The sequence below is a fragment of the Argopecten irradians genome, chromosome 7 (assembly GCF_041381155.1).
Source record: "Argopecten irradians isolate NY chromosome 7, Ai_NY, whole genome shotgun sequence".
NCBI lineage: Eukaryota > Metazoa > Mollusca > Bivalvia > Pectinida > Pectinidae > Argopecten > Argopecten irradians.
In genome coordinates, this window is record NC_091140.1 from 4,387,082 (window position 1) to 4,412,492 (window position 25,411).

Here is a 25,411-nt window from a genome sequence, read left to right on the forward strand (position 1 = left end):
GACATTTTCATCGTTCCGATTGTACATTTCTTATCCTTGTTGGTTTGAAGGATCGTAGGTCCCGAAAAATATATTACCAGCAAAATGATAAGAAAGACTCTCAGATTTCATAAACAGCTCAAATTGTTCAAGTATTTCTATGTTTAAACATATACTTATTTTCTGCTTGGTGTACAGGGACTTGGCATCAATTGATGACAATGTAATTTGGGTTGTCATTCATGCCAAGTCTCAAGAAAGGTCTATACAGGCTATTATAACTAGACATAATTAAGCCTAGCTGTCGGAGGACTAAAAAATATGACTTTAAAGTACATTCTATACTGGTCTATATTTAATAGGATGATGAGTGATTGTTTTAACTGAATGTGATTACAATAGTTGCATGGTTAATCCTCGTCGATACTCCAGGGGTTGTGATCACTTACGATATCTACACCCTTGACTATCTAATAGTAAAACTGAAGGCAGCTTAGAGGAAAAAATCTTAACCAATCACAGGTCACAAAAATTTCTGAAGACTACATAGAGACCGACGTCCAACTTCAATGCCACACAGTCAACCACAGGGTACCGTTACACGGCTCTTTTGATGTGCATCAAAGGGCAAAATAACCTGTATAGTTCTGTTGACTCCAGATTTACGATGAGATAGTCAAGGGTTAGAACCCTTGGAGTAATGAGGATGATGAACCATACACTTTGTCTATGTATGATGTATGTATTTGATTCATAACACATGGAATTAAGGAAGTCTATGTGTATGGACATGTGAAGCTCATTGTAACAAGATTGTAAGTTTTACAATGAATATGAATAATGATGAGAATGAATATTGTTCAAACACATAGAAATAAACAAACCAAACATCGGGTACTTGGATGATATCCCTGTGTACTGCATCACACTTTCATCTATCCTGGTGATCCTGTCCACAATCAAATTTCCTAAAGGAGTGTTCATATGTTCTGTAGCTTCTGTTCCAGATCTACAAACTTCAAGTATCTGCAATAGGAATAACTCTCTTGCAGCAGAATCCCACACATCAGCGGGTGTGTCTGATTTGACATCACACAATGTAGCTATGATCTTAGGACATAACTGTATCATCATCTACTATGAATCAAGCTGATGATTCAGTTGATGTTGCATAAAATGTAATATTTACAATATTGTCTTTTTATGATGTTTTCTTTTTACATTTTTACATAGAACACTGATATCTTTAAAATCATTAATACATGAATACCATAAACTCGCCAACTTTCAATTTTTGCATGAACAATGGTCATTTAGCATATTTAAGTTCAAGTTCATGTACATGTTAGATTATAAGACTCTTTCATATGTGGATATGAAGGATAGGGATATTCTACCCGAGGGTATATTATCCCTATCCTTCATATCCACGTATGAAAGAGTATTTTTCTCTCATACCTCAACGTTTTATTGCAATTTTATTGCTATGATTTAAAAAAAAATATTGTTAAAATCTTACAAAAAAATAATAATTTTGTTCAAGCTGTGACGTCATGAGGCTTAAGGTGGTAGTCTCACATTCCTCAAAATTTTCCCGTTGTTCAATATTTTTTATATTTGTTTTATGAAGTAAATATGTTGTTATGCATCTTCTGTCAAAGTTTCGAAGAAATTGAACCATCTATTTTTTCTAAATCAATATTCAAATTTGTCTTTTTTGAGTAGTTTCTAAACATGAAATAACAGCATTAGTCTGGACTAAATCCGCCCCGCAAATAAAAATCTTTAACAAAATGTTCTATGATATATGTATTGCTTAATTGATATGATATATCTCAATGCTTTTTCAAGAAAAAATGCTTTACTTCTCGTCATAATTAATTTTTAGTGATAATTTTTGGTGGAAATTGGGTAAAAAAGATGCATGTAAATTACCTAAAACATTCTCACAAAAATGAGAATAGGTCAAAATTGTGAAGTTCAATTTTTTTAGAAAAGTAATAGACTAAAAAGTGACATAGTTGCTTTTTATTCAGTCAATTTTCAAGAAAATTGAACCACAATTTTTCAAAATAGAGCATTTTTAGCACCATAAAACCTTCATTTTTCATTGAAAACGACGTTAATCACAATAGAGTTATCTCCCTTATTATATATATTTTTTATACATTCACTGTAGGTTTTCCTGTTACAATATAATCTAGATGTCAATACTTTTAGTTTTAAAATGAATAACAATGTTTAATCAATATATATATATCATAAAATAGCAATATAAGGTTAATGGGATAATTAGAATTGTTCTTTTTAAAACTAATAAAATAATTTATTCATAAATTCAAACTTTAGAAAAGGGGATATTAATCAAATCGCGGTCATTCAAATGCTTGAAGAGCTTGGGACACTGTCATAACTTAAGCGTCTGCATGAAAAAATCATGATCTATCTCCCTTGTCATTAGACTACATTCTTAATTACATGGGTAGCCATGCAATACAGCCTCAGGCGATATATGAGTGTATTGCCCTAGACCAGCCAGTATTACACGTGTAGATATGAGAGACCAGCCAGTATTACACGTGTAGGTATGAGAGACCAGCCAGTATTACACGTGTAGGTATGAGAGACCAGCCAGTATTACACGTGTAGGTATGAGAGACCAACCAGTATTACACGTGTAGGTATGAGAGAAATTAACAGAATCTGAAGCTGATTAAGATGTGGTTCACTCCATACCTTTCCTCATAAAGCATGAGTGACCAAAATAAAACCATGGTACTTTTTTTACTTCAAAAGAGCAGACAAATGGATGGCAAAGTACACTGTCAGCATTATTAGCTAAAGGATGACTAATTTCTTTATGGAGGGATGGTTCAGGATCTACAGACAAATTCCTCTATGAAAATAAATACAGAATGAGTTACTTTAAATGAACTACACTAAATGAGTATGACATCATTTCCAACTATAGTTTTGTATCAGGATTGGACTTGGTCGATCATCGGTGACCAGGTAGGTCAGTGGTAGATCCTTCGGCTAGTGTTCGGAGGTCATGGTGACCAGGTAGGTCAGTGGTAGTGCCTTCGGCTAGTGTTCCGAGGTCATGGTGACAAGGTAGGTCAGTGGTAGAGCCTTCGGCTAGTGCCGAGGTCATGGTGACAAGGTAGGTCAGTGGTAGAGCCTTCGGCTAGTGTTCCGAGGTCATGGTGACCAGGTAGGTTAGTGGTAGAGCCTTCGGCTAGTGTTCCGAGGTCATGGTGACAAGATAGGTCAGTGGTAGAGCCTTCGGCTAGTGTTCCGAGGTCATGGTGATCAGGTAGGTCAGTGGTAGTGCCTTCGGCTAGTGTTCCGAGGTCATGGTGACTAGGTAGGTCAGTGGTAGAGCCTTCGGCTAGTGTTCCGAGGTCATGGTGACCAGGTAGGTCAGTGGTAGTGCCTTCGGCTAGTGTTCCGAGGTCATGGTGACAAGGTAGGTCAGTGGTAGAGCCTTCGGCTAGTGTTCCGAGGTCATGGTGACCAGGTAGGTCAGTGGTAGTGCCTTCGGCTAGTGTTCCGAGGTCATGGGTTGGAACCCCGGTTCTACATTTTCTCCTCTCCTGTTACAATTTATTATTGAAATTTTAATTAGATTTGAAAAACTAAAAAAAAAATTATAATTTTAAATTGGCCCAGACTAACATTTTGACACTTACAGAGATTTATATATGTCATGTATGTTGATATCTATATTCAAGTCACTAAACAAATGACGGCAGGCATTAAAACACAAACAGTTTGTGATTATCTGTCACGCGCTTATTGCAGTATATGTTAGTGTAAAATAATTTTCCACAATTCATAGTTTCAGTAATTCTGACACAAGTTCTACATCTTAGTATTTAACTGATACAATGCGTCACATTGGAGTAGTGGACACAACCAAAAGTTTATATGTATTTAAAAACTTGTTACATGCACAATGATCATCATTAGCTGTCGTTTTGAAATAAATTGACGCTGTACGTCTTTCTGAATCAGATTTCCAATAACCATTTCTGTCAAAAAGTGATGCCGAATGATCATGTCCATTTTGCCGTTGACGAAATTTAAGCGATGATGTACATTTGTAGTTTTTCCTCAGTCATAACAGTGAGCAAGTCATAAAATCATGATCGATCTGGTAGGGGCCAGTCAATGTTTTAGGTTCTTTTCAGCGTCAGAGAGCGAAAATAAATAACACCTTGCATAAAAACATACCGTCCAAGTTTTCCCCTGTCCTAATTACACCATGACACAACGCATAAATGCCTTTTCGACGGCATACTGTCAACTGACTGTCTCCTCGCTTCGCAGTTGCTACCGACGTCGGAAGTAAGTATGCCTAGACATTTTTTAAATCACGTGATTTCTGGCGCGCATAAAGTCGGAACCGATTAAATCCGGACACAACCCGAAACAGAGCTATTGTTTGAATGGCAAATTAGGTTTTGCGCAGTTCACTTTTCCAAGTCATTGTATGACAGGTGTTCATATCACACGTGTTTAATTTTCTAACTACACGTATACTTTCAGTGTAAAACATTATAGATTTTATTTCCATATTCAGTGAAAGGCAAAGCGACGGATTTAACAGTAAAAGCAATGAAGATTTTAGAGGACGTCAGGTCAGAATTGGGATGCTTTATTCACCGACTACTTGCTGGAGATACTCTTATCATCGATTACAACATCATTCGGAATAAGCAAAACACATTTGAGATGTTCGTCACAGCCCTTGGTTTCCAGCCTTTGGCCGTTAAAGAGATATTGCAGAACAGTCATCAATTTATAGCCAAATCTAAGGTCATATGTGAGAGCCTTGCATGTTTTTTGAATACCATCGATGAAGAAATTCGTACGTATGCTTTCTTCACTAGTTGAATATCTATTACAATATCATATGTACGTGTCTTCTGGATAATTTCAATACAAACGCTAAGTACATTAATGCACAAAGCAGTTTAAACTGCTCATTTTGTCATTTATCGAACATAAAATTATAAAATTATATCACATTAACGATTGATGATTGTTTCAAACGTCACACCAATGTTTTTTTGGTTTAGGGGAAGAAGCGGCAATCCGTGATTATTTAAGTCTCTGCGACAACGCCGACACAACAATCGCAAACCTTAGAGAAAAACAACAGTCTTTGTTTTCGGATCTTGGTATAAGCATAAAAGACATGGATCGTATATCACGTTGCATGAAGAGTCGTAGCTTCAGAAAAATATTGAGTGAACAAAAAAACAAGACTTCCTCAAGTAATAATACCTTCCAATATACCCGTGTCACTGTGTCATGGAATGACTTGAAGACCATAGTGTGGAAACCAGCGTTTGACACTTGGAGTGAATTTGGACGTTCTTTCAAATCCGGTGATATTAGTTTGGAACAGATAACAAAAGCAACTGGGATACAAAGTCGGGATAAAAACATTCTTACAGATATGCTTCGCACAGATTTGTCCATTTTAGATCACGAACTTCCAGATCTTCGACTCGGTAAAGTCATTGAAACAAGACTTGCTGCTGTCAGCGACGTACTTGAAATCGAGAGTAGTGCCAAAATTGCTAAAAGTATCCTAAAGGTCAAAGAAACGTTCCAGCTTACTGGGGATTTTTCCAGCATAGCGACTGGGATGGTAAGACATAGAATAACAATTTTGAACGCATAAATAATATCTTAATGTAATTAATACTAGCGATATATCTAAAATTTTGAAAATATTAACTCGATATTAGTGAAATGAATAAGAAAACTTTTTTTTCAATATTTTATCAGGAGAATACAGGAATCGCATTAGGACAAGTTAATAGACAAATGATAGAAATGAGAAAAGTGCTGGCGTCCCTCCCATCCGAAATGGACACGTGTCTGGAATCGTTCAACAGATGCCGAAGCCTTGTACAATGGTTAAGGGAAAATATGAAAGGTTTGTATTTCACCAATTTATAACTCTGTTTGTGACAAATGTCAGTATGTACTCTTAAAGGGCCACTACCTTTCCGAAACGGCTTTTAATTTTTGAAATGGTGATGTACAACGAGATTAGTAATTTTGTAGAGCCACAGAAGTTATTAGCTATACGTTTACTAGCACACTTATCATCACCTTCAGAACTGTTTAATTAGAATAAATAAAATGTTAATTTTCATAACGCGGGTCGTTTTATGTTTCCCGCCGTCGTCCTAAATGCCGCGCGGTAGTTGACTATCACTGCGCCAGACGACAAAACAGCGAAACGAATTTCCACTGTTATTGTACATTAGACAGGAAATATTGCATATGTTTGGTGTTGTAACCTCATCTTAAGCCATCGATATATATTTTCTTTTGTTATTAATGTTTTTAAGAAACCTTTAAATTTTGCTCCGGAAAGGTAGTGGGCCTTTAAACTTCACAATAAAATAAAATGACTACAAGATAGCAAAAATAAAATGATTAAAAAGATATTTTCCACGTGTTTCTCGATATTACGACATCAGGCCTATCGAAATTTCGATTTACATTTCATGGATAAGATCAACAAACATGTGTAAAATAAGCAAAGACGCCTAAGACGTCTATGAACTGAAATCACAAGAAAAACCATATTTAAGGCATGTAATGGTTATGATGCCCAGTTCAAGATAATGATACTGCAAAGTTATTCACAGTTACTGACCAGCATTGCTGACGGTTCATGACGGCACTTCAGAATTCTTATTCGAAGCAGGAATTGTGACTCCATGTTTTGTTTGATATCCCATAGGCGGCCAAAATGACATCAAGACGTTTGTTGATCTTGCACTGATTGCTGTCAGTGAAAGCGATCTGGACATAGCAGTGATTCGCTATTTCCATTCCGCAGCCCTAGGCTACTCGCGACTTATCTTCATGCCAGTTGACTGTGCAGCAGCTGATTTTGTTGAAAGACTATGGGATGTTGCAGTAGCATTATTAAACGATCCGGACTTACCCAAGAAACTTGTAAGTTTGCAAATACTGCCCCATCATGTTAATATGGTTGTATGTATTCCTTACGTTACTCTATGTACCAATTAAACTATTTGTCTCAGTTTGTATGCATTAAGTTGTGAATAGAAGAAATTATGACACACTGATTGCAATATGTAATTATTGACACGTTACATAAAAAACGAACTTGAATTTGATAGGAATACTCGTCGGTTACTTTACACATTTTTAATCCTAGAGCAATGAAGGCAAAGTTAAATCCTGTATCGAATGCCATACATGGTTTTTCATTATCTATATTCATTAACAGGACGAGACACAAGCAGGTCTTTCTAAGCTGAAGAATATCCACAAAACCCAACATACAACATCTACAAAGAAATCCTTGTGACAAGCATGCCAGATTGTCAAATTTGGAACCTGCTACGTTGGTAGTGACATTGGAGACGAAGACAATACAATGGTGCTATTTCCTGTCTAAACATATGAATTCCTAAAATGGATAAAATCACAAAAATTCTATTTCATTAATATATTTATTGAGTGTATGCATATTACAGAGTTACCTTCCTTGCGGCAAAGTATCCACAGTGACGTTATTATTTTGTGGGCAAAGTTCATGCCGTTTTCTCTGAAGAAAGTTTGACATCACGCCCACAAACAAGTGACATCAGCGTACATACACACCCACAAGGGAAGATAACTCTGCAACGAAGTTGAAAGACTTAGATTTGGCCTTTTATTTAAACTAGTATATAATGATATTCAATATAGTGTAATATGTTCATATGTTCGTCTGTTCTTCATGGTGTCGTTTGAATTTAAATGATTTAGATGCAAAGACGATTTTTAAACTTAAAGCTGACAAAGCAATTTACAAAGCATTTACTTAAGATTGATAAACATTACGTAGATAAACCAATACTTATCAGGTTTCAAAAGTCATCTCGTGGATTTTTTTTTTTTTTGATTTTTTTTTTTTTGAGAAAAACGGTTTATCGAGTTTTTGCCCCTCTGCGTAAGCTTGCTTGGTCTTCTAGACTACACTGTTTCGTTGGATTTGACTAGCGGCCCCCCGGGTTTCTCCTAACTCATTCCTGATAATTTCTTATTTTTCTATCTCGATTGCATGGTTTTGTACTGGAAATGTCAGCTTTAAGATAAGTCGGTAATTGGTTTTTTTCATTATACAGGGACTTCAGACTGTCATAAGAATAAATGTTGAAAGAAAAGGTGGAATTATGAAATTCACTTTTGATGAATTGAAAGATATCCAGAATCGGCTAATGTTAGCTGGAAATTCTGAGGACTTAGATGATCCAAATATAAGGAATGTCATGTCAAAAGAAGAAATCAAAGAAAAGTTCACCATGGTAAGGCTTGATTAGATCATGTTTCAGTTTAATAGATATGATTTACCTTGAAGATTGCTAAACCATATTTCTAATATGAATTTCGACATTGTTTTCTTCTTTTTCTCAAGTATTCATTATTGCTAATGTTAATTATGTATGTGAATTAAATGTAAGTGTCCAAAGCTAAGTATCGTGTTCTATGATGGAGTACATGTAATATACAATTGTTGCAGATTTTTGACAGCTTAAGGAGGCTTGGTATGGTCTATATCCAACTCAGGGAACTTGGATGTACGTTTTTACGCCAAATGGATGTAGCTGTTCTTGGCGATATAGAAGGCACGGAAGTCTGTAAAATATCTTGGTATGATCAAGCAGCGTCTTTAACTGTTTACGCACAGGGCCATGCAACAATTTATATTACAGAACATATCAAATGCATAGCCACAGCTTTCGAGACATGCTTAGAGGAATGGGAAGGATGAACTAAGTCAAGCAAGAAAAGACTTTTACTTTTTGAATTACTTCACAAACAAGCAATTAATTTTGCTTCAGAAAATGAACGATGCCTCCACCAGTAAGAAGTTAGATAAAAAGGTGCTATTATTACTATCGCTTGTTTTACCGGGATGCTCACAGGAGCAAATGACGCGGGCTCTTGTAAAGACACATCAACATTCGTCCTTGCCGGGACTAGGTAATTTATTAATCTTTTTTCAAATGTAGATAAAATCATTTTTCTATAGGACAGATAAGTATATAAAAATATTTTGTTCTTAGAAAACATTTTACACGGAATTCATTTTTATAGACTACATCTTGATGTTGTTATAAACGAATATCCTTTATTAGCTAAGGGATTCGATCTCAATGGCATATTAAAAAATAAAAGTTATTTCGACCATTTCAGGACACTTCGCTGTTTATTTTTGGCATAACCCACTCCGCAGTGACACATCGGAAACAAAAATTAATGTACAGTTTTATTACAGGGTTTTATCTTGTCACTTGATTATTTGCTTACATGTGATTCCAAATTCATAGATTTTCTCCACTTAACTAATCTACTTAAAGTAAAGCAACTCGATGATATTATAGTGTTAAAAGATAGATAAAAGATAGATGAATGACTCTTTTTCATCTTCTTCTAATATTCCGATAACTTTATATATTTGTTGTGTTATTCCGATAACTTTATATCTATTCTTCTAATATTTCGATAATTTTATATCTTATCTTCTAACATTCCGATAATTTTATGCCTGTTCTTCTAATATTCCGAAAACTTTATATCTGTTCTTCCAACATTTCGATTATTTTATGCCTATTCCTCTTATATTCCAAAAACTTTATGTCTGTTCTTTACTTGTAGTACAAATGTAATAGTAATAGTATAACTCTGAGATAGTGATTATTATTGAGCTTTAGTATGGAATAAATTATTTACTTATTGGATCAGATCTGAAACTATTTACAACATTGTTACTATTTATTATCAAAGAATTAACTTAATACTTATTATCCAAATTATATAACTAAATAACAGATGAGACAAGTATGGAAGAATGAGAGCTATTTTATTTATATGTAAAACTATTTATTTATATGTCTCATAAATAAATGGCTAAGTTTGTACCTGTATTTTGGAATCCTGGTTGTTTCTTATAGGATTTATAACTATTCAGGTGAAACCATGGTGTAACTAAGTCGTCAATGGTTAGGGTAGTTAGGCAAGAGTCTTCTACCCCTAAAATGCTTGTGTGGCGGTAGCCGCGCTACCACTGGTTATTTTCAAGTCGGTTCAGGATATAGAGTCCTGACCACTTGACCGTCACAATACTCTTTTCCTTTGCTTCAAGTCGAATTAAAAAACGGACGGACGATCTCATTCAATATTAATCAGAAAGCGTTTCTTACGAAAGTAGTCTGGTCCAACCGAAAAACAGATTTAGGGATATCCCCCTTTGGGCAGAAGATTTCATAGAGAGTTGAATATATCAGAGCCTGCTGATTGAATATATTCAGGGTACATCAGTTAATGGTTAATGTGTGGGTCGGGCGATACATGCAGATGTAAAATTTGTAAAGAATTTAGATGTGAATTTTTTTGGTTCTGTGGTTTCAAAACTGCCGGGTATTTTCTCCAACATACATGTAGCACCGGTTTTGCTTAAACATCCGGTGTCACAGGTGACAGCTCTGCCACACACATAAAAGGTTTTAAATCTGTCAGTTATTGGGTTTGTGCATTACCTTTTATTGTTTGTTTGCTTGTTTGATTAAATGTACGTCCTATTAATAGCTAGGTTCACGTAAGGACGGTCTCCCATACATGCGGTGTAGCTACACATGTACGTGTATCATTGTTCATGTAGAACTTAAAACATATAATTTTAACCTGACCGCTGATTGGCTGGCTAATCTTGAATTTCAAAAGTAAAAATGTTTTCTGACAGGTAATTATTCCTTGATTACCATGATATGAATTTGGATATTCAGATTGAGATTTAGGTTCAAAATATCAATTTTGATAATGAATAGGTAGAAACATTAGAATTTCAGGATTTTTTAGTGCAAAATGCGCCTGATTTCAATAAGACTACCCTGGTTGGAGTTTGTCAATGAGCTTAAGGACCCAAACATTTCTTCTATCTTGTGTTATATGAGAACCTAGACTTTAATTATAGAACACAATAGCTGACTAATATTCCTTTGTTTTAAAAATAAATTACAATACTTTATCAAACTTTAACACTGTGGTCTATGTAAAATTATTTAGTTGGTTGTTCTCTTTAAGCATATTTTAGTTGGTTGGTATTCAAAGTTTACAAAATATCATGCGGACAAACTTTTGTCCGTGCAGTACAGTTAGTCCACACATAGTACGTATATATTTATGCACATTACATGTAATATAATGCACGTCTCGATCCATTCTCCACTTCCAAGCATTTATTATCGAACATGTATATAGTTAAACAATTATAACTGTATGTATGTATGTATGTATGTATGTATGTTAGTATGTATGTATGTATGTATGTATGTATGTATGTATGTATGTATGTATGTATGTATGTATGCATGTATGTACATGTATGTATGTATGTATGTATGTATGTATGTATGTATGTATGTATGTATGTATGTATGTATGTATGTACATTTGTATGTATGTATGTATGTATGTATGTATGTATGTATGTATGTATGTATGTATGTATGTATGTATGTATGTATGTATGTATGTATGTATGTATGTACGTATGTATGTATATTGCATGAATCGGTATTTTTATGAAAATGAAAAGAATAAAAGAAAATGCTCAAAAAATTTAATATTCTCAACTCTGAGTGGAAAAAAAAACCCAATTATAACTAATAAAATGCAAGCAATATATTATGTTAAAGAAAAAAAACGGCAATTTACTGGATTCTCTATATACATGATTTAATTACGATGAGACATTCCGGCAGCAGCTGATTTCGTAATATGTTAATCAACCTATTGTACGATGTGTGTTACGAACCTTACAAATGTGCGTTCTGTAAAGAAATTTTGATCAAGACATGTACACCCGATAGAATACTACGCCTGCAGGCTCAAACTGGACACAACAAAGTGGTCGAATATCAGGATGAATATTTTAATGGCATGCATGATAACATCGTCTGTCTATTGGATTCTATCAAAATCACGGAAATTTCGTCAGACACATTCATCCAGGTGGAATTTACAGAAAATGAGCTAATATTCCGTCTATAGACCTGCTTTATATCAAAGATTCTTTTGTTAGAATTGAAATATAGAATACATCATGGTATAGAAATGGTTACTCCAATTAATTAAAAGTAGCAGATTATTTATTCTTTATTGTTATTTAATCTACCAATAGAAAATAGGTTTGTTAATGACTACATACCTATGTTTAAACAACACAGGCAGGTGTCTTGCCACTTATGTTGTAGTATGCCTAGATGTGTGTAATACAACTGATATGCGCAATTATTTTAAACATCAACATTTGAAATGGTATAGATTACATTTAAAATGATTATTTATATCTTTTCTGTTTTTGGAAATGTAATAATAGTCTTTTCGCTTTTTTATCAAATCTTTTACATATAAATATATCATGGTTATTAATCAGCTTACATACATGTATGCGTTCATACCAGATTAAAAAAAAATGTTCACTTCAGGAATACTTTTTTTGGTTACGTTTTTGAAACGATAATGATAATTGAGCACGTGTAAATTATATAATCCTGTGAGGCAAGTTTAAATACATATATATGTTTATAGAAACTAATCGTTCTGAAGTTTGTGAATGTTATTTGGTGCTTTTGATCGTTTAAACAGGTAACGTTTTAACAAAACGATTCTATAGTTTTTATTTTTTTTATTTTGATAACAAAATTTCATTTGATAACTCCCAATTTCCCTATTTCAGGTAACAACCTTCTCGAAGCTCTTGCCTGCCACATCAAATGAGGAGATTTGTTCGCGATTCCGATTACATCCATATCAAGTAGGGATTTTGAATGTCAAATCATTTGATACGGATCAAGAGTTCTGCAGGAAAATTCGGTATCTATTTTTGTTCTAGCTTTGTCTTGGGTTAAGTATATTACTATTATATGGTTTATGTTAATAAGTTATATGTTTGCATGTTGATATTATGATAAATCAAATGTATACATTCATCATGCATTTAACTTACTTAATGGTAACACCGTAAAAGTAACATTTATATAAACATATTGAAAGTAAACATCACAATATGTTGTCGAATTCAATTAGGATTTATTTAAAATATAATGATCGTGGCTGTTGATGACCATGCAATTCCTTATGTAAACCCTGTGTTTCTATAACTAACATATAGCTCGTTATCGAAAACTATAACAATCAACCCCGTCTACCGTGTTTTTAATGTATATGCTTAGTAATTACAAACGTCAGTCGTTGACAATCTTTTTAACAATGATTTATACATAGGGATTTTGTGGTGACTAAACAGCTTCAACCTGTAACAAGACAAAAGGTCCTGATTCTGCAATGCGATTCGGGTGACCAGAATTCCAATCTTATCGGCTGTGCTCGTCAAAGAATTCAAGATGTTATGCAGGACCCGACAATCAGAAAGGAGTTTATCGTTTGTGTCCTGCTTGTTATCCAGTTACCAAACATCAAAGGAGGGTGTTTTATAGGATTCCAGGTATCAGGATAACGTCACAGATTCATTATTATACCAATATTTCAAACAATAGTTTAATAACAGAGTAGAAAAATACTAATTTAGCAAGAAATTATACATGCTATCATTTAATAAATCAATGTTTTTTCATAGTGATGATTTAGTCAAATTTTATCTCGTAAATATTTAAAATACTTTGACTTTCAAGAAAATCAAAGAAAATGTTTTCGGAGTGAAACATGTTTGATTGTATTGCGCATTGCATTCTTAGAGTGGAAAATGGCAGTCTGTACACATAGACGACATCAACCAGGAAGATAACAGACGAGATCTCAAAAGAATCTGTCAGCTTACGTATGCAGAACTTCTGGAACAGTCTCATCGGCGTCCATTTCAGGAAAACGCACTTCTCGACACTGTACAAGTCATCAAAAACAGTCTTTGTATCTCTCAAACGAAGATAAAGGATCTTGATACAATGCCTTGGCATGGTCTCAAGCGTTTTAACCATTTGATGGACTTGATTCTACCAAAAACAAGAGTTCATATTACTCCAGGTATTTATTGACAACTGAAGAGTTAGTTTTTATTATGATATGCAAAGTTAGAAAGAATAACCTTACATATCGAACCTCTACACTGTGAACAGTTTAGTTAGCGATGATAAATAGATTTTTTAAATGTGTTTTGTTTTTGGCAAGAATTATTAAAATCATCCTGATTGCATTTCAGTCCATTGGTGTATTGAAGCATTTAGAATCGTACAGAAAAATAATATCTCATGAAAGCATGCATACATTTAACTTAAATGTCAATATTGTAAAGATGGTTTTTTGTCTAATACACAACAGACACACTGACGTTTGCTGACGGTATTGTGAATGTTCTGCTGAGTTTGCAAAAACAAAAAGAAAATGAGATGGTGAAGGTGATGGGACAAGCTCCAAAGATCGCTCGAGAGGCATGCGATCCTGTAAACGTACGTCGCGCTGGAACCTTCAGGTAAACACTATTCCGCCTTTGCATTTTACCAAGATATTTTATTTGTAGAAAGTATGAATGTTAAATGTAAAATTACGACGTCATTTTCGCAATCATATGACGTCACAATCAATGCCTACCAACAAGAACAGATAACTCTTTAATAATAAGCTTATTTGTTTATTATAAGTAATATATATGATAAAACTTGGGCTCGTGTTAAGTTCTTTTATTTCTCCATGTAAGTTAATGTTTTCTTAAAATACAATAATGTACCTACAATCAAGGACATAGCAAAATTAAAATGTTTTGGGTTTGACGATGTTTCAGGAGATCAGTTGCACGATGTATAGAAACGAGATTCGCCGTTGTCTTGACATACGTCATAGCATACATGGATACCAATCAAAATTTGGATCTCCTAACAAGATCAACCTCTCAAGATGATGGGACTACTTGGGCAGATATCTTCTTCCTGAAAGTATTAAACAATTCTCAGTGTTTGATATTGAACTACAAAAATTTGCTGACCAGCGAAGGAAAAGAATCCAGCCTGTTCTATGTAGGATATACGGGTTATCAGGATCGACCGTTCCAGGCACAAATGCCATTTTCTTGGATCCTATTTGAACATATTGACAAGGTTTACCGAAGACTCGCTGATGACAAACAAGGTAATCAATATTGACTGTCCTCTATAACAAATATCACGCTTGATCAAAGAAACAAAATGACTGAGTGTAATTCCATTGAAAACATCTTATTAATTTGTATGCGTAAATGTAATATTATATGTCCCTCGGACAGTGACATAGTAATACATATGTAAGTCCCCTGCCGGTGAAACCGAAGGGGATTAAAAGTGTTTGTTCCTGTCTGTCTGTCTGTCTGTCTGTCTGTACGTCGGTCTGTCTGGCTGTCTGGATTTGGTTTCCAGATGATAACTTGAGAATTAATGAATGGATTTTAATCAAACTTCACACAATGGTTGCATATGAAAAAATACAGCATGGAATTGAATTTCGGGACAAAAGGTCGACTACAAAGTCATTGTTACTAAAAATAGATTGTTTCACAAAAGGTTATTTCCAAACGATAACTTGAGAAAACATTAACGGAATCTGATCAAACTTCGCACAAAGGTAGCATATGAGAAAATACGTTTGGGATTGAATAAGGGGTCAAAATGTAAACTATAAAGGTCACTGTAACTAAATATAGATTGTTTCACAAAATATTAGTTTCTAGACAATAACTTGAGAAAACATCAACTAATTTTGATCAATTTCATACGATGGTAGCATATGAGAAAATACAGCTTGGGATTGAATTTTGGGGTCCGAAGGTCACTGTAATTAAAATAGATTGTTTCATAAATTTTAATTTCTGGATAATAATTTGAGAACACATCAACGGAATTTGTTCACGTTTCATACAATGGTGGTAGCATGGATTTAATTTGGGGTCAAAAGGTCAACTACAAGGATCACTGTTAATTAAAAGAGATTGTTTCACAAAATTTAGTTTCTGAATGATAACTTGAGAACACATCAACAAAATTTGTTCAAACTTCATACAATGGTAGCATGGATTAAATTATGGGTCAAATGGTCAGCTACAAGGGTCACTGTTACTAAAAATAGATTGTTTCACAAAATATAGTTTCTGAATAATAACTTGAGAACACATCAACGGAATTTGTTCAAATTTCATATAAGGACTGGATTTCGCTTTTATGTTAACCATGCTTGTATGGCGCAATTCCTCTATGAATATATTCTATGGGGCGCATTTTTAACAAAAATGAAAGCACGTCGCCCCGGTCAGTTTTTTCCCATTTCTCTATACATTGGTAGTTTAAAAAATGTTTGTATCATACATAAATATAATACATATACATATTGTTTACATTTTTCCAAAATTCTATGAAAAACAACAATATACACGTAATGTTGTGTCAAAATGTAAACAAAGCCATGTGTTTCTTTAAAAAAGGTAGCCCCTTTACGTTGCATAGAACATTTTCATACTCAAGTTCAAAGTTCAATGTTACCATGCAGTTACGGTAAACAAAATCGGCTTGTACTTACGTATAGTGATCAAGCCTAGCAAGTGTAAATATATAATGATATAGGAGAAAACATAGCTTGGGATTGAATTTGGGATCAAAAGGTCAACTACAAAGGTCACTTTTTATTAAAATAGTTTGTGACGGTTTGACTGTTTAATAGTGGGCTATAAAATTTTTTTGGTATTGATACGTTTGAACCGCCATTGATGATGTGTCTGTTTTCCTTCTCCAGGTATGGCTTGTCAGATCATCAACCCACACAGTTTATGAGAGAGTAACATTTGGGGGCTTCGTCCGGGATGATGATGATGACACACTGACACACTGAAGTACCCTAACAATTTAACAAAAGGGAAATGGCCGACTCAAAGGACCTACGTGGCGAAGACCTAGAAGTCGCTTTTTGGCAGCGGTTGTTCCAGGCAACACCGGATCATCTACGCCAAGTCATAGAGGAAGTATCAATCACAACCACAGGCGACAAATCTTTGGAGGCTATGTCGAAACTTGAGTTAATCAATTTGATCAGTAAGTGGATAGAGACCGAGAAGAAAGGCCAGGATGCTGGAGTCACGAGCATGCTTGTTATAATACAGGGCTTGACAGAACAGGAGGAGACTAAACCCAAAGTTATTAAACATTCTAGTACTACCAGTACAAGAGCAGAGGAAGGGCCACCCCAGAGGACAGTCTATCAAAAAGAATTCAAAATTAATGGAACTGTGGAACATAATAAGGGAATAAGTTTCCTGAGCGTGGTTAGACAAATAGAAAGAGGGAAGAAGAAGGGTTTTACCGATATGGAAATAACGGATGCGGTTATTAAGGCTGTTCCAGTTGGTTCTGGTCTTCGGAACTATTTGGAGGGTCGAGCCTGTCTGGACCTCCCCAGCATGAGAAAGATTCTCAGGGCCCATTACAAGGAGAAAACCCCTACTGAATTGTTTAACCAACTAAGTCAACTGGTACAACAAGGAAAAGAAGATGCTCCTGATTTCCTGCTCAGAGCATTAGAATTAAGACAGAAAGTATTATTTACATCCCAGGAAGAGTGCAGTACTGCTATGAATGATCAACATATAGTTGACAGGTTATTTTGCCGCACTGTCTATACTGGTTTGAGGAGTGATATCATCAGAACAGAAATGAAACCCTTGTTGGATAAAAACTCAGTCAACGATGATGAAGAACTTATTCAAGAAATGAGTACCCTGGCTATGCGCGAGGAGGAAATGCATAAGAAAAACAAGAGCGTCGATGTAAAGGTGATTGAAACTACCAGTACTGAGTCCAAAGGAAAAAAAGAGGCAAAAGAGGGACTTTTCATGGCTGAGATCAAACAGCTGCGTGCAGAGATTGCTTCACTAAAGGAGACGGTTGAGAGAACTCCCTCCTCCAGTAATACTACACACATGTCACACCCTAGACAACATAATACTGGTGGCCAATGTAAGGCTTGCAAAAATACAGATCGAACCTGCACTCACTGCTGGATCTGTGGGAGTGAGGAACACTTCAAAGCTGGTTGTAAGAAATCACGAAGTACAAGAAAGGATACATCTGGCAGCGAAGCGGGAAAAGCCAAAGGGTCAAGACCGAGGGACTAGAGTACTTGGCCCAAGCTTCCGAGAAGTCCCATTCAGCGTGTGTGTTTAGATGTCAAGGGGCGTTGAGCATTTCGACTTGTACTGGATGTAGCTGCGTTAGCTATTGCTCAAAACAATGTCAGAAGAGACATTGGCCAGAACACAAGCTGGTGTGTAATACTATACAGACTCTGCAAGGACCCCCTATAGCTAGAAGTGAGGAGCTTAAGGGAGTAGTACTTGGTCTGAAGCCGGTATATCGTAATAACATCATCCAAGCTGTTGGGAAAACAGGTATCGCTGGTGAACAAAAGTTGGTGGCAGGAACATTTTCCCTCGAACCCCATTAGACCAGTAGCAGAACTTTTGGACGCATCTTATCTATCCATACAGGCAGCAAATGGGAGCCAGATCCCTTTTGATGGATGGGTCCGAGGTGTAATTAGTATAAGGAATGATTCTAAGGAAATTGAAGTACCTCTACTGGTTACAAGTCATGCTGCAAGGGAAAATCCTATCATTGGATACAATGTGATAGAACATTACAGTCGAGATATGAGCACAACACAGCTAGGAGATCCCTGATAGTTTCAGTGATAGTCAGAAGTCTCAAATTAGAGATATGCTCAGAGAAGAGTGTGGAGCATTTGCACAGAATGATGATGATATCGGCGAGGCAAGGGATTTAGAAATGGACATTGATTTAGAGGATCACAATCCGGTACAAGCTGCTTATATGTCTATACCTAAACCGTTATACCAGGAGGTTAAGGATCATCTAACTGACCTCATGGGAAAGGGATTCATCCGCAAATCACGGTCACCATACTCCAGTCCCGTTGTATGCGTCAGGAAGAAAGATGGTTCGCTGAGGCTATGTGTTGATTATAGAAAAGTCAACCAGAAGACAATCAAAAGTCCTGAGCCTATACCACGTATTCAGGACACTCTTGATGGTCTGACTGGTAGTAAATGGTTCACCGTCCTTGATCAGGGAAAAGCTTACCACCAGGGATTCATGTCTGAGAAAAGTAAACCGATCTCTGCATTCACAACACCTTGGGGCTTGTTTGAATGGAACAGAATTCCTTTCGGTCTAACCGGAGCACCAGGCACCTTCCAGCGGTATATGAACGAAATACTGGAGGATTTTAGGGACAAGTTTTGTATTCCCTATTTAGATGACATCTTGGTTTATAGTCAGAATTTCGAAGATCATCTTACCCATGTTCGGTCAATATTGAAAAGACTACAGGCAAAGGGAATCAAGTTAAAACCCAGAAAATGCGAAATCTTTCGGAGACAAGTACGTTATCTAGGGTGCCTTGTGTCTGCTGAGGGATATACGATGGACCCCGCGGACAAAGCTGCTGTACTCAAATTGAAAGATCAAGTACCCAAGTCGGTTGGTGATATTCGTAAGCTAGTTGGCTTTCTGGGTTATTATCGAAAATATATACCTGACTTCTCGCGACGCGCAAAAGTTTTATATGATCTTCTTCAGGGGACCAGCGGAAAACCACAGAAATCCAAATCAAAGAAAGCGGTTGGAAAGAAACAAAGTGTAGTGCCCCCTGATCAAAAGATAACATGGTCACCAAAACATCAGGATACTCTTGTTGAACTTATAGACCTTTTAGTATCACCACCAGTAATGGCATTCCCAGATTTCCAAAAACCATTTCTGTTACACACTGATGCTTCAGGTGAGGGTCTCGGTGCAATTTTGTATCAGCGAGGGGACAAGGGACACCTGAACGTCATCGCGTATGCCTCTCGGACATTATCACCAGCTGAACGCAATTATCATTCAGGAAAACTAGAATTTCTTGCCCTAAAGTGGGCAATGACCGAACGGTTCCGTGACTATTTATTCTACGCTCCGTTTTGTGAAGTTTACAGTGATAACAACCCTTTGCAATATGTGATGTCCTCAGCAAAATTAGATGCAACACGCCTACGTTGGGTAGGGGAATTAGCGGATTTCAAATTCCGAGTCTATTACAAGCCAGGAAAAGATAATCGGGACGCCGACGGATTAAGTCGTATGCCGTTAGACATTTCGAAGATGGTGTCCTTATGTACACAGGAAATTGACAGTGAAGCTGTCCGTACCATTATTAATGGAAGTGTCTTACAACTAAAGAAGAACTTTGTATGGGCTGAATCTGTCAGTCAGTCGGCCCCAATGCATTCCCAACTTGAAGACATACTCAACATGGACTCACCAGGTGAGCCTTTATCAGTAACAACATTAAGGGAAGCCCAACTACAGGACAACGACGTTGGACCTGTGATGCAATATGTTGGATGTGCAACAAAACCAAACCCAGAGAATCTTCGTCAAATGTCATTGCCATCAAAACGTCTGCTGCGTGAGTGGTCAAAACTTCAAATTGACGAGGACGGTATTTTGAAACGAGTAGTACCTGTTTCGAATGGAGATTCCAGATTCCAACTAGTTCTTCCGTCCAAATACCGTGCTGAAGTGTTGGAATCTCTACATTCAGACATGGGTCACCTGGGTGCAGCGCGAGTTTTGGATTTGGCAAGATCAAGATTCTATTGGCCAGGAATGGCGTCAGAAATTGAACATTGGGTGCAGAATGTTTGTTCCTGTCTCAAGGACAAACCCCCATCAAGAAAACAACGTGCTCCACTGAAACCAATAGCGACAACACATCCTTTCGAAATGGTATCGGTAGATTATGTTCACCTTGAAAAATCGAAGGGTGGATATGAGTATATCTTAGTTTCTCGTTGATCATTTCACGCGTTTCGCACAGGCTTACCCCACTACCAACAAATCTGGGAAGACAGCAGCGGAGAAAATATTCAACGACTTTGTGATGAGATTTGGTATGCCACACAAGCTTCACCATGACCAAGGCCGTGAATTTGAAAATGAACTATTTGGCAGACTGCAAACATTATGTGGAATCAAACACTCCCGTACCACACCCTATCATCCCGAAGGGAACGGACAGACAGAGAGATTTAATAGAACACACTTTTAGGAATGCTTCGTACTCTGCCTAAGGGTCTTAAATCTGACTGGAAGTCCCATGTCAACAAGGTTGTGTATGCCTACAATGCAACGCGAAACGACACTACTGGATATCCCCCATTTAGGCTACTATTTGGTCACGAACCACTCCTACCAGTTGATGTTCGTTTTGAGAAAGCCCACGGGAATGTTCAGCTCAAATCTAAGAGCTACGAGGAATATCACAGGAAATGGATGGAGGGCATGGAAAAAGCATATGAAATTGTTCGTCGAAATGCAAACAAATCTGCTTTGAAGGGTAAGAGACTCCATGACTCGAAATATGGATGTGCATCCCTAGTACCTGGTGATAAAGTGCTGGTAAGGAACTTCAAGGAGAAAGGAGGCCCTGGTAAACTTAGGTCGTATTGGGAGGAAGATGTTCATGTTGTGATTCATCGCCCAAACAATGATTCTCCAGTCTACGACGTTCAGGCAACAGGTGGAAAGGTTCGCCGTTTACATCGCAATATGTTAATGCCATGTAATAGTTTGAGAGAACCAGAAGTGAAGGTTCCAAAACCCAAGAGGAGAAAACGTCCTCAAACGCGACAACCGGTACGTAATATTTCGAGTTCCTCCTCAGAATCTGATGAAGACTTCCGTATTCGAAGACCACCTTCTGATCTTAACCCGGATGCTGAGACATTTGTCCCAAGTCAAGATGTACAATCTTCAGGACTACGGCGTCAGTCAGAGGCAGTCAGCTCAGAAATGTCAGATTCGTTAGCGAGCTCAACAGACAGTGAAACAGTTACGAAGACTGTGCTGAGAAACCGTCAAGGGGGAACGTGTATTCCAAACAGTGGATGTGAATCTACAATCCAGGGACGACACATGGAATCGGCACCAAGACAACCAAATCAGCAAACCGCGGGTATCGTTTCTGAAAGTGAATATGACACATCCTGTTCAGAGTCGCGAAGAAGTGTACGAACGCGAAAACCAATTAACAGATTGACATATGATCAGTACGGCAAGCCAATTTCATACAATGCTTGGCCAATACGCGCGTGGGACGCGGGATATAATTATTAGCAAAACTAACTTTGATATCATATATCGCATGTAAATATATTGTTGGATAAGTTTGAAAGTTCTAGTCAATATGGAAGTGTAATCGTTACAGTATTATAAACATTCAGTTCAATATTTTTGTCCAATAAGGTGGTGCTAGATTTGTAATCAATCTAGTTGAGTGGAAGGTTTATGGAGACATTTACAATTATGTATAAAACATAAAAACATTGTGTTTATGATTGAATACTTTTATTCAAGTAGTCAGTTAGGTGTGGCCAACCTGTTGACAGAATTTCTTTTGTAAAGAAAAGGAGGTTTAATACCTTAGTACACAATATTGTAGATAATCTTACCAAGAGCTCACTAAATGAGTATACCTTCCTGTTGTTGACAATGAATAGAGTATCTAGATTTTCATTGTTAAAGAAAAGTGCCAATATGAGTTAAGTTGCTGATTGAAGTAAACTAAAAGTTTTAAGTCAGTGGTTAAAGGAAAAGGGGAGCTGTTTCCCCTAGGTGAGGATTTTGGTAGTGAAACTACTGCAGAGTATTGAATAAGATAATTCAAGAGTTCAGGTTTAATATTTTTTTTATTACTTATTGTTCATTCTGGTTAACAGAAGTTGATGAGAGTATGTACATGTGTTACCTACATTTTGTTGATGTCTAAAGATGTTTTCAATGTCAGGAGACATCTAATTTGGAGGGGGAGAGTGTGACGGTTTGACTGTTTAATAGTGGGCTATAAAATTTTTTTGGTATTGATACGTTTGAACCGCCATTGATGATGTGTCTGTTTTCCTTCTCCAGGTATGGCTTGTCAGATCATCAACCCACCCAGTTTATGAGAGAGTAACAAGTTTGTTTCACAAATTTACGTTTCCGGACGCTAACTTGAGAACACATCAACATAATGTATTCAAATTGCATACAATGATAGCATAACTAAGCAATAATAACTTGCCACAGATTAGACAATGTAGTTGACTCCAGAGAAAGTGTGTTGCTCTCAACACTTACTGTAAGCTTGTTATTTCTAAAGGTAGAGTTTACTATGTCCTCTCCGGACATCCAAAATGTTACACTTAGTTCGAAAATTTTAAAGTCCGCCTAATATATTTCATTAAACTGTTTCATATAAAAAAATTTTGTCGTTGAATCTTGTTTGTATATCTTAATAATTCTTGTATTTTTCTTTAAACAACAGTTTTCACGTCAGAAGTTGCAAAGGTTGTTGCTACCCTCTCTATCATGAAAGATTTAGAGGACAGTGTTACGTCGGAGGAGGAGAGACGTGAGGCCTGTAGACTCTACCTTCACGACTTCATCTGTATGACCTGTCAATGTGATACTGACAATGTCAGACAGGTACAGGGAACATAATTTCGTTCAAAAATCCTTGGAATCCAGATGCAGTATTGTAATAATTATTTGATTTTTTTTGTGAGAAACTATAGATATATAAAATATTAAGATTGCATTGTATTTAAGATAAGCTATTCAAAGTTTTCCTCCTAAACAAGACTTCATTTAATGATAAATGTTAACTATCCCCCTAAACAAGACTTCAATTAATGATAAATGTTAACTGTCCCCCTAAACAAGACTTCAATTAATGATAAATGTTAACTATCCCCCTAAACAAGACTTCAATTAATGATAATTGTTAACTGTCCCCTTAAACAAGACTTCAATTAATGATAAATGTTAACTACCCCTAAACAAGACTTCAATTAATGATAAATGTTAACTATCCCCCTAAACAAGACTTCAATTAATGATAAATGTTAACTATCCCCCTAAACAAGACTTCAATTAATGATAAATGTTAACTATCCCCCTAAACAAGACTTCAATTAATGATAAATGTTAACTATCCCCCTAAACAAGACTTCAATTAATGATAAATGTTAACTATCCCCCTAAACAAGACTTCAATTAATGATAAATGTTAACTATCCCCCTAAACAAGACTTCAATTAATGATAAATGTTAACTATCCCCCTAAACAAGACTTCAATTAATGATAAATGTTAACTATCCCCCTAAACAAAACTTCAATTAATGATAAATGTTAACTATCCCCCTAAACAAGACTTCAATTAATGATAAATGTTAACTATCCCCCTAAACAAGACTTCAATTAATGATAAATGTTAACTATCCCCCTAAACAAGACTTCAATTAATGATAAATGTTAACTATCCCCCTAAACAAGACTTCAATTAATGATAAATGTTAACTATCCCCCTAAACAAGATTTCAATTAATGATAAATGTTAACTATCCCCCTAAACAACACTTCAATTAATGATAAATGTTAACTATCCCCCTAAACAACACTTCAATTAATGATCAATGTTAACTATCCCCCTAAACAAGACTTCAATTAATGATAAATGTTAACTATCCCCCTAAACAAGACTTCAATTAATGATAAATGTTAACTATCCCCCTAAACAAAACTTCAATTAATGATAAATGTTAACTAATTCCCTAAACAAGACTTCAATTAATGATTAATGTTAACTATCCCCCTAAACAAGACTTCAATTGATGATAAATGTTAACTATCCCCCTAAACAAACTTCAATTAATGATAAATGTTAACTATCCCCCTAAACAAGACTTCAATTAATGATAAATGTTAACTATCCCCCTAAACAAGACTTTAATTAATGATAAATGTTAACTGTCCCCCTAAACAAGACTTCAATTAATGATAAATGTTAACTATCCCCCTAAACAAGACTTCAATTAATGATAAATGTTAACTATCCCCCTAAACAAGACTTCAATTAATGATAAATGTTAACTATCCCCCTAAACAAGACTTCATTTAATGATAAATGTTAACTATCCCCCTAAACAAGACTTCAATTAATGATAAATGTTAATTATCGAATGTTGCTATCTTACATTTAGGCCATCAATTTGAGACGACAATACTATACAATTATCGACCTATTTTCAGGTGGATACGGTGAGTTATCAACCCGAGTAAGTGATATATCCCGAGGCCGGAGGACGAGGGTTATATCATTTTCGAGGGTTGATAACTCACCGTATCCACTTGAAAATATGTCGATAACTGTTTTATTATATGACACTTACATGATAATAAGCCGGCTCTTCAAAAAGACTTTTAAAACTACAAAAAACAAGATGATATTTGCAAACTTTCTGTTTACAAA

General features: G+C 35.9%; 2 protein-coding genes across 4 annotated transcripts in view; both read left to right on the forward strand.

Annotated features, from left to right (window-relative positions):
* Nucleotides 1–5,182: 5,182 nt before the first annotated feature.
* On the forward strand, nt 5,183–9,695 carry LOC138326808 (E3 ubiquitin-protein ligase RNF213-like). Its single transcript, XM_069272808.1, has 7 exons — nt 5,183–5,641; nt 5,782–5,932; nt 6,752–6,969; nt 8,151–8,330; nt 8,546–8,659; nt 8,868–9,009; nt 9,685–9,695. The coding sequence occupies exons 1-7, from the start codon at nt 5,183–5,185 to the stop codon at nt 9,693–9,695; spliced, it is 1,275 nt and encodes a 424-aa protein (XP_069128909.1).
* Nucleotides 7,466–25,411, forward strand: part of LOC138327329 (E3 ubiquitin-protein ligase rnf213-alpha-like) — a 42,213-nt gene continuing 24,267 nt past the window's right edge. The window contains exons 1-8 of one of the 3 annotated variants that reach the window (XM_069273343.1): nt 7,466–8,330; nt 8,546–9,009; nt 12,767–12,903; nt 13,315–13,534; nt 13,785–14,070; nt 14,365–14,515; nt 14,825–15,168; nt 23,425–23,585. In XM_069273343.1, coding sequence (XP_069129444.1) covers nt 13,439–13,534; nt 13,785–14,070; nt 14,365–14,515; nt 14,825–15,168; nt 23,425–23,585 — 1,038 coding nt within the window. In that variant the 5' untranslated portion in view covers nt 7,466–8,330; nt 8,546–9,009; nt 12,767–12,903; nt 13,315–13,438. The remainder of the gene's footprint in view (nt 8,331–8,545; nt 9,010–12,766; nt 12,904–13,314; nt 13,535–13,784; nt 14,071–14,364; nt 14,516–14,824; nt 15,169–23,424; nt 23,586–25,411) is intronic. The other 2 variants (XM_069273344.1, XM_069273342.1) reach the window with 2 other exon arrangements.

What these genes read in the sequence shown, in the direction of transcription:
- LOC138326808 (XM_069272808.1), top strand. Translation starts at nt 5,183, where the DNA reads ATGGATCGTATATCACGTTGCATGAAGAGTCGTAGCTTCAGAAAAATA. An exon ending in TCAAAGAAAAGTTCACCATG is followed by an intron (nt 8,331 to 8,545) that starts GTAAGGCTTGAT and finishes CAATTGTTGCAG; the next exon opens with ATTTTTGACAGCTTAAGGAG. An exon ending in GCGATATAGAAGGCACGGAA is followed by an intron (nt 8,660 to 8,867) that starts GTCTGTAAAATA and finishes ATTTTGCTTCAG; the next exon opens with AAAATGAACGATGCCTCCAC.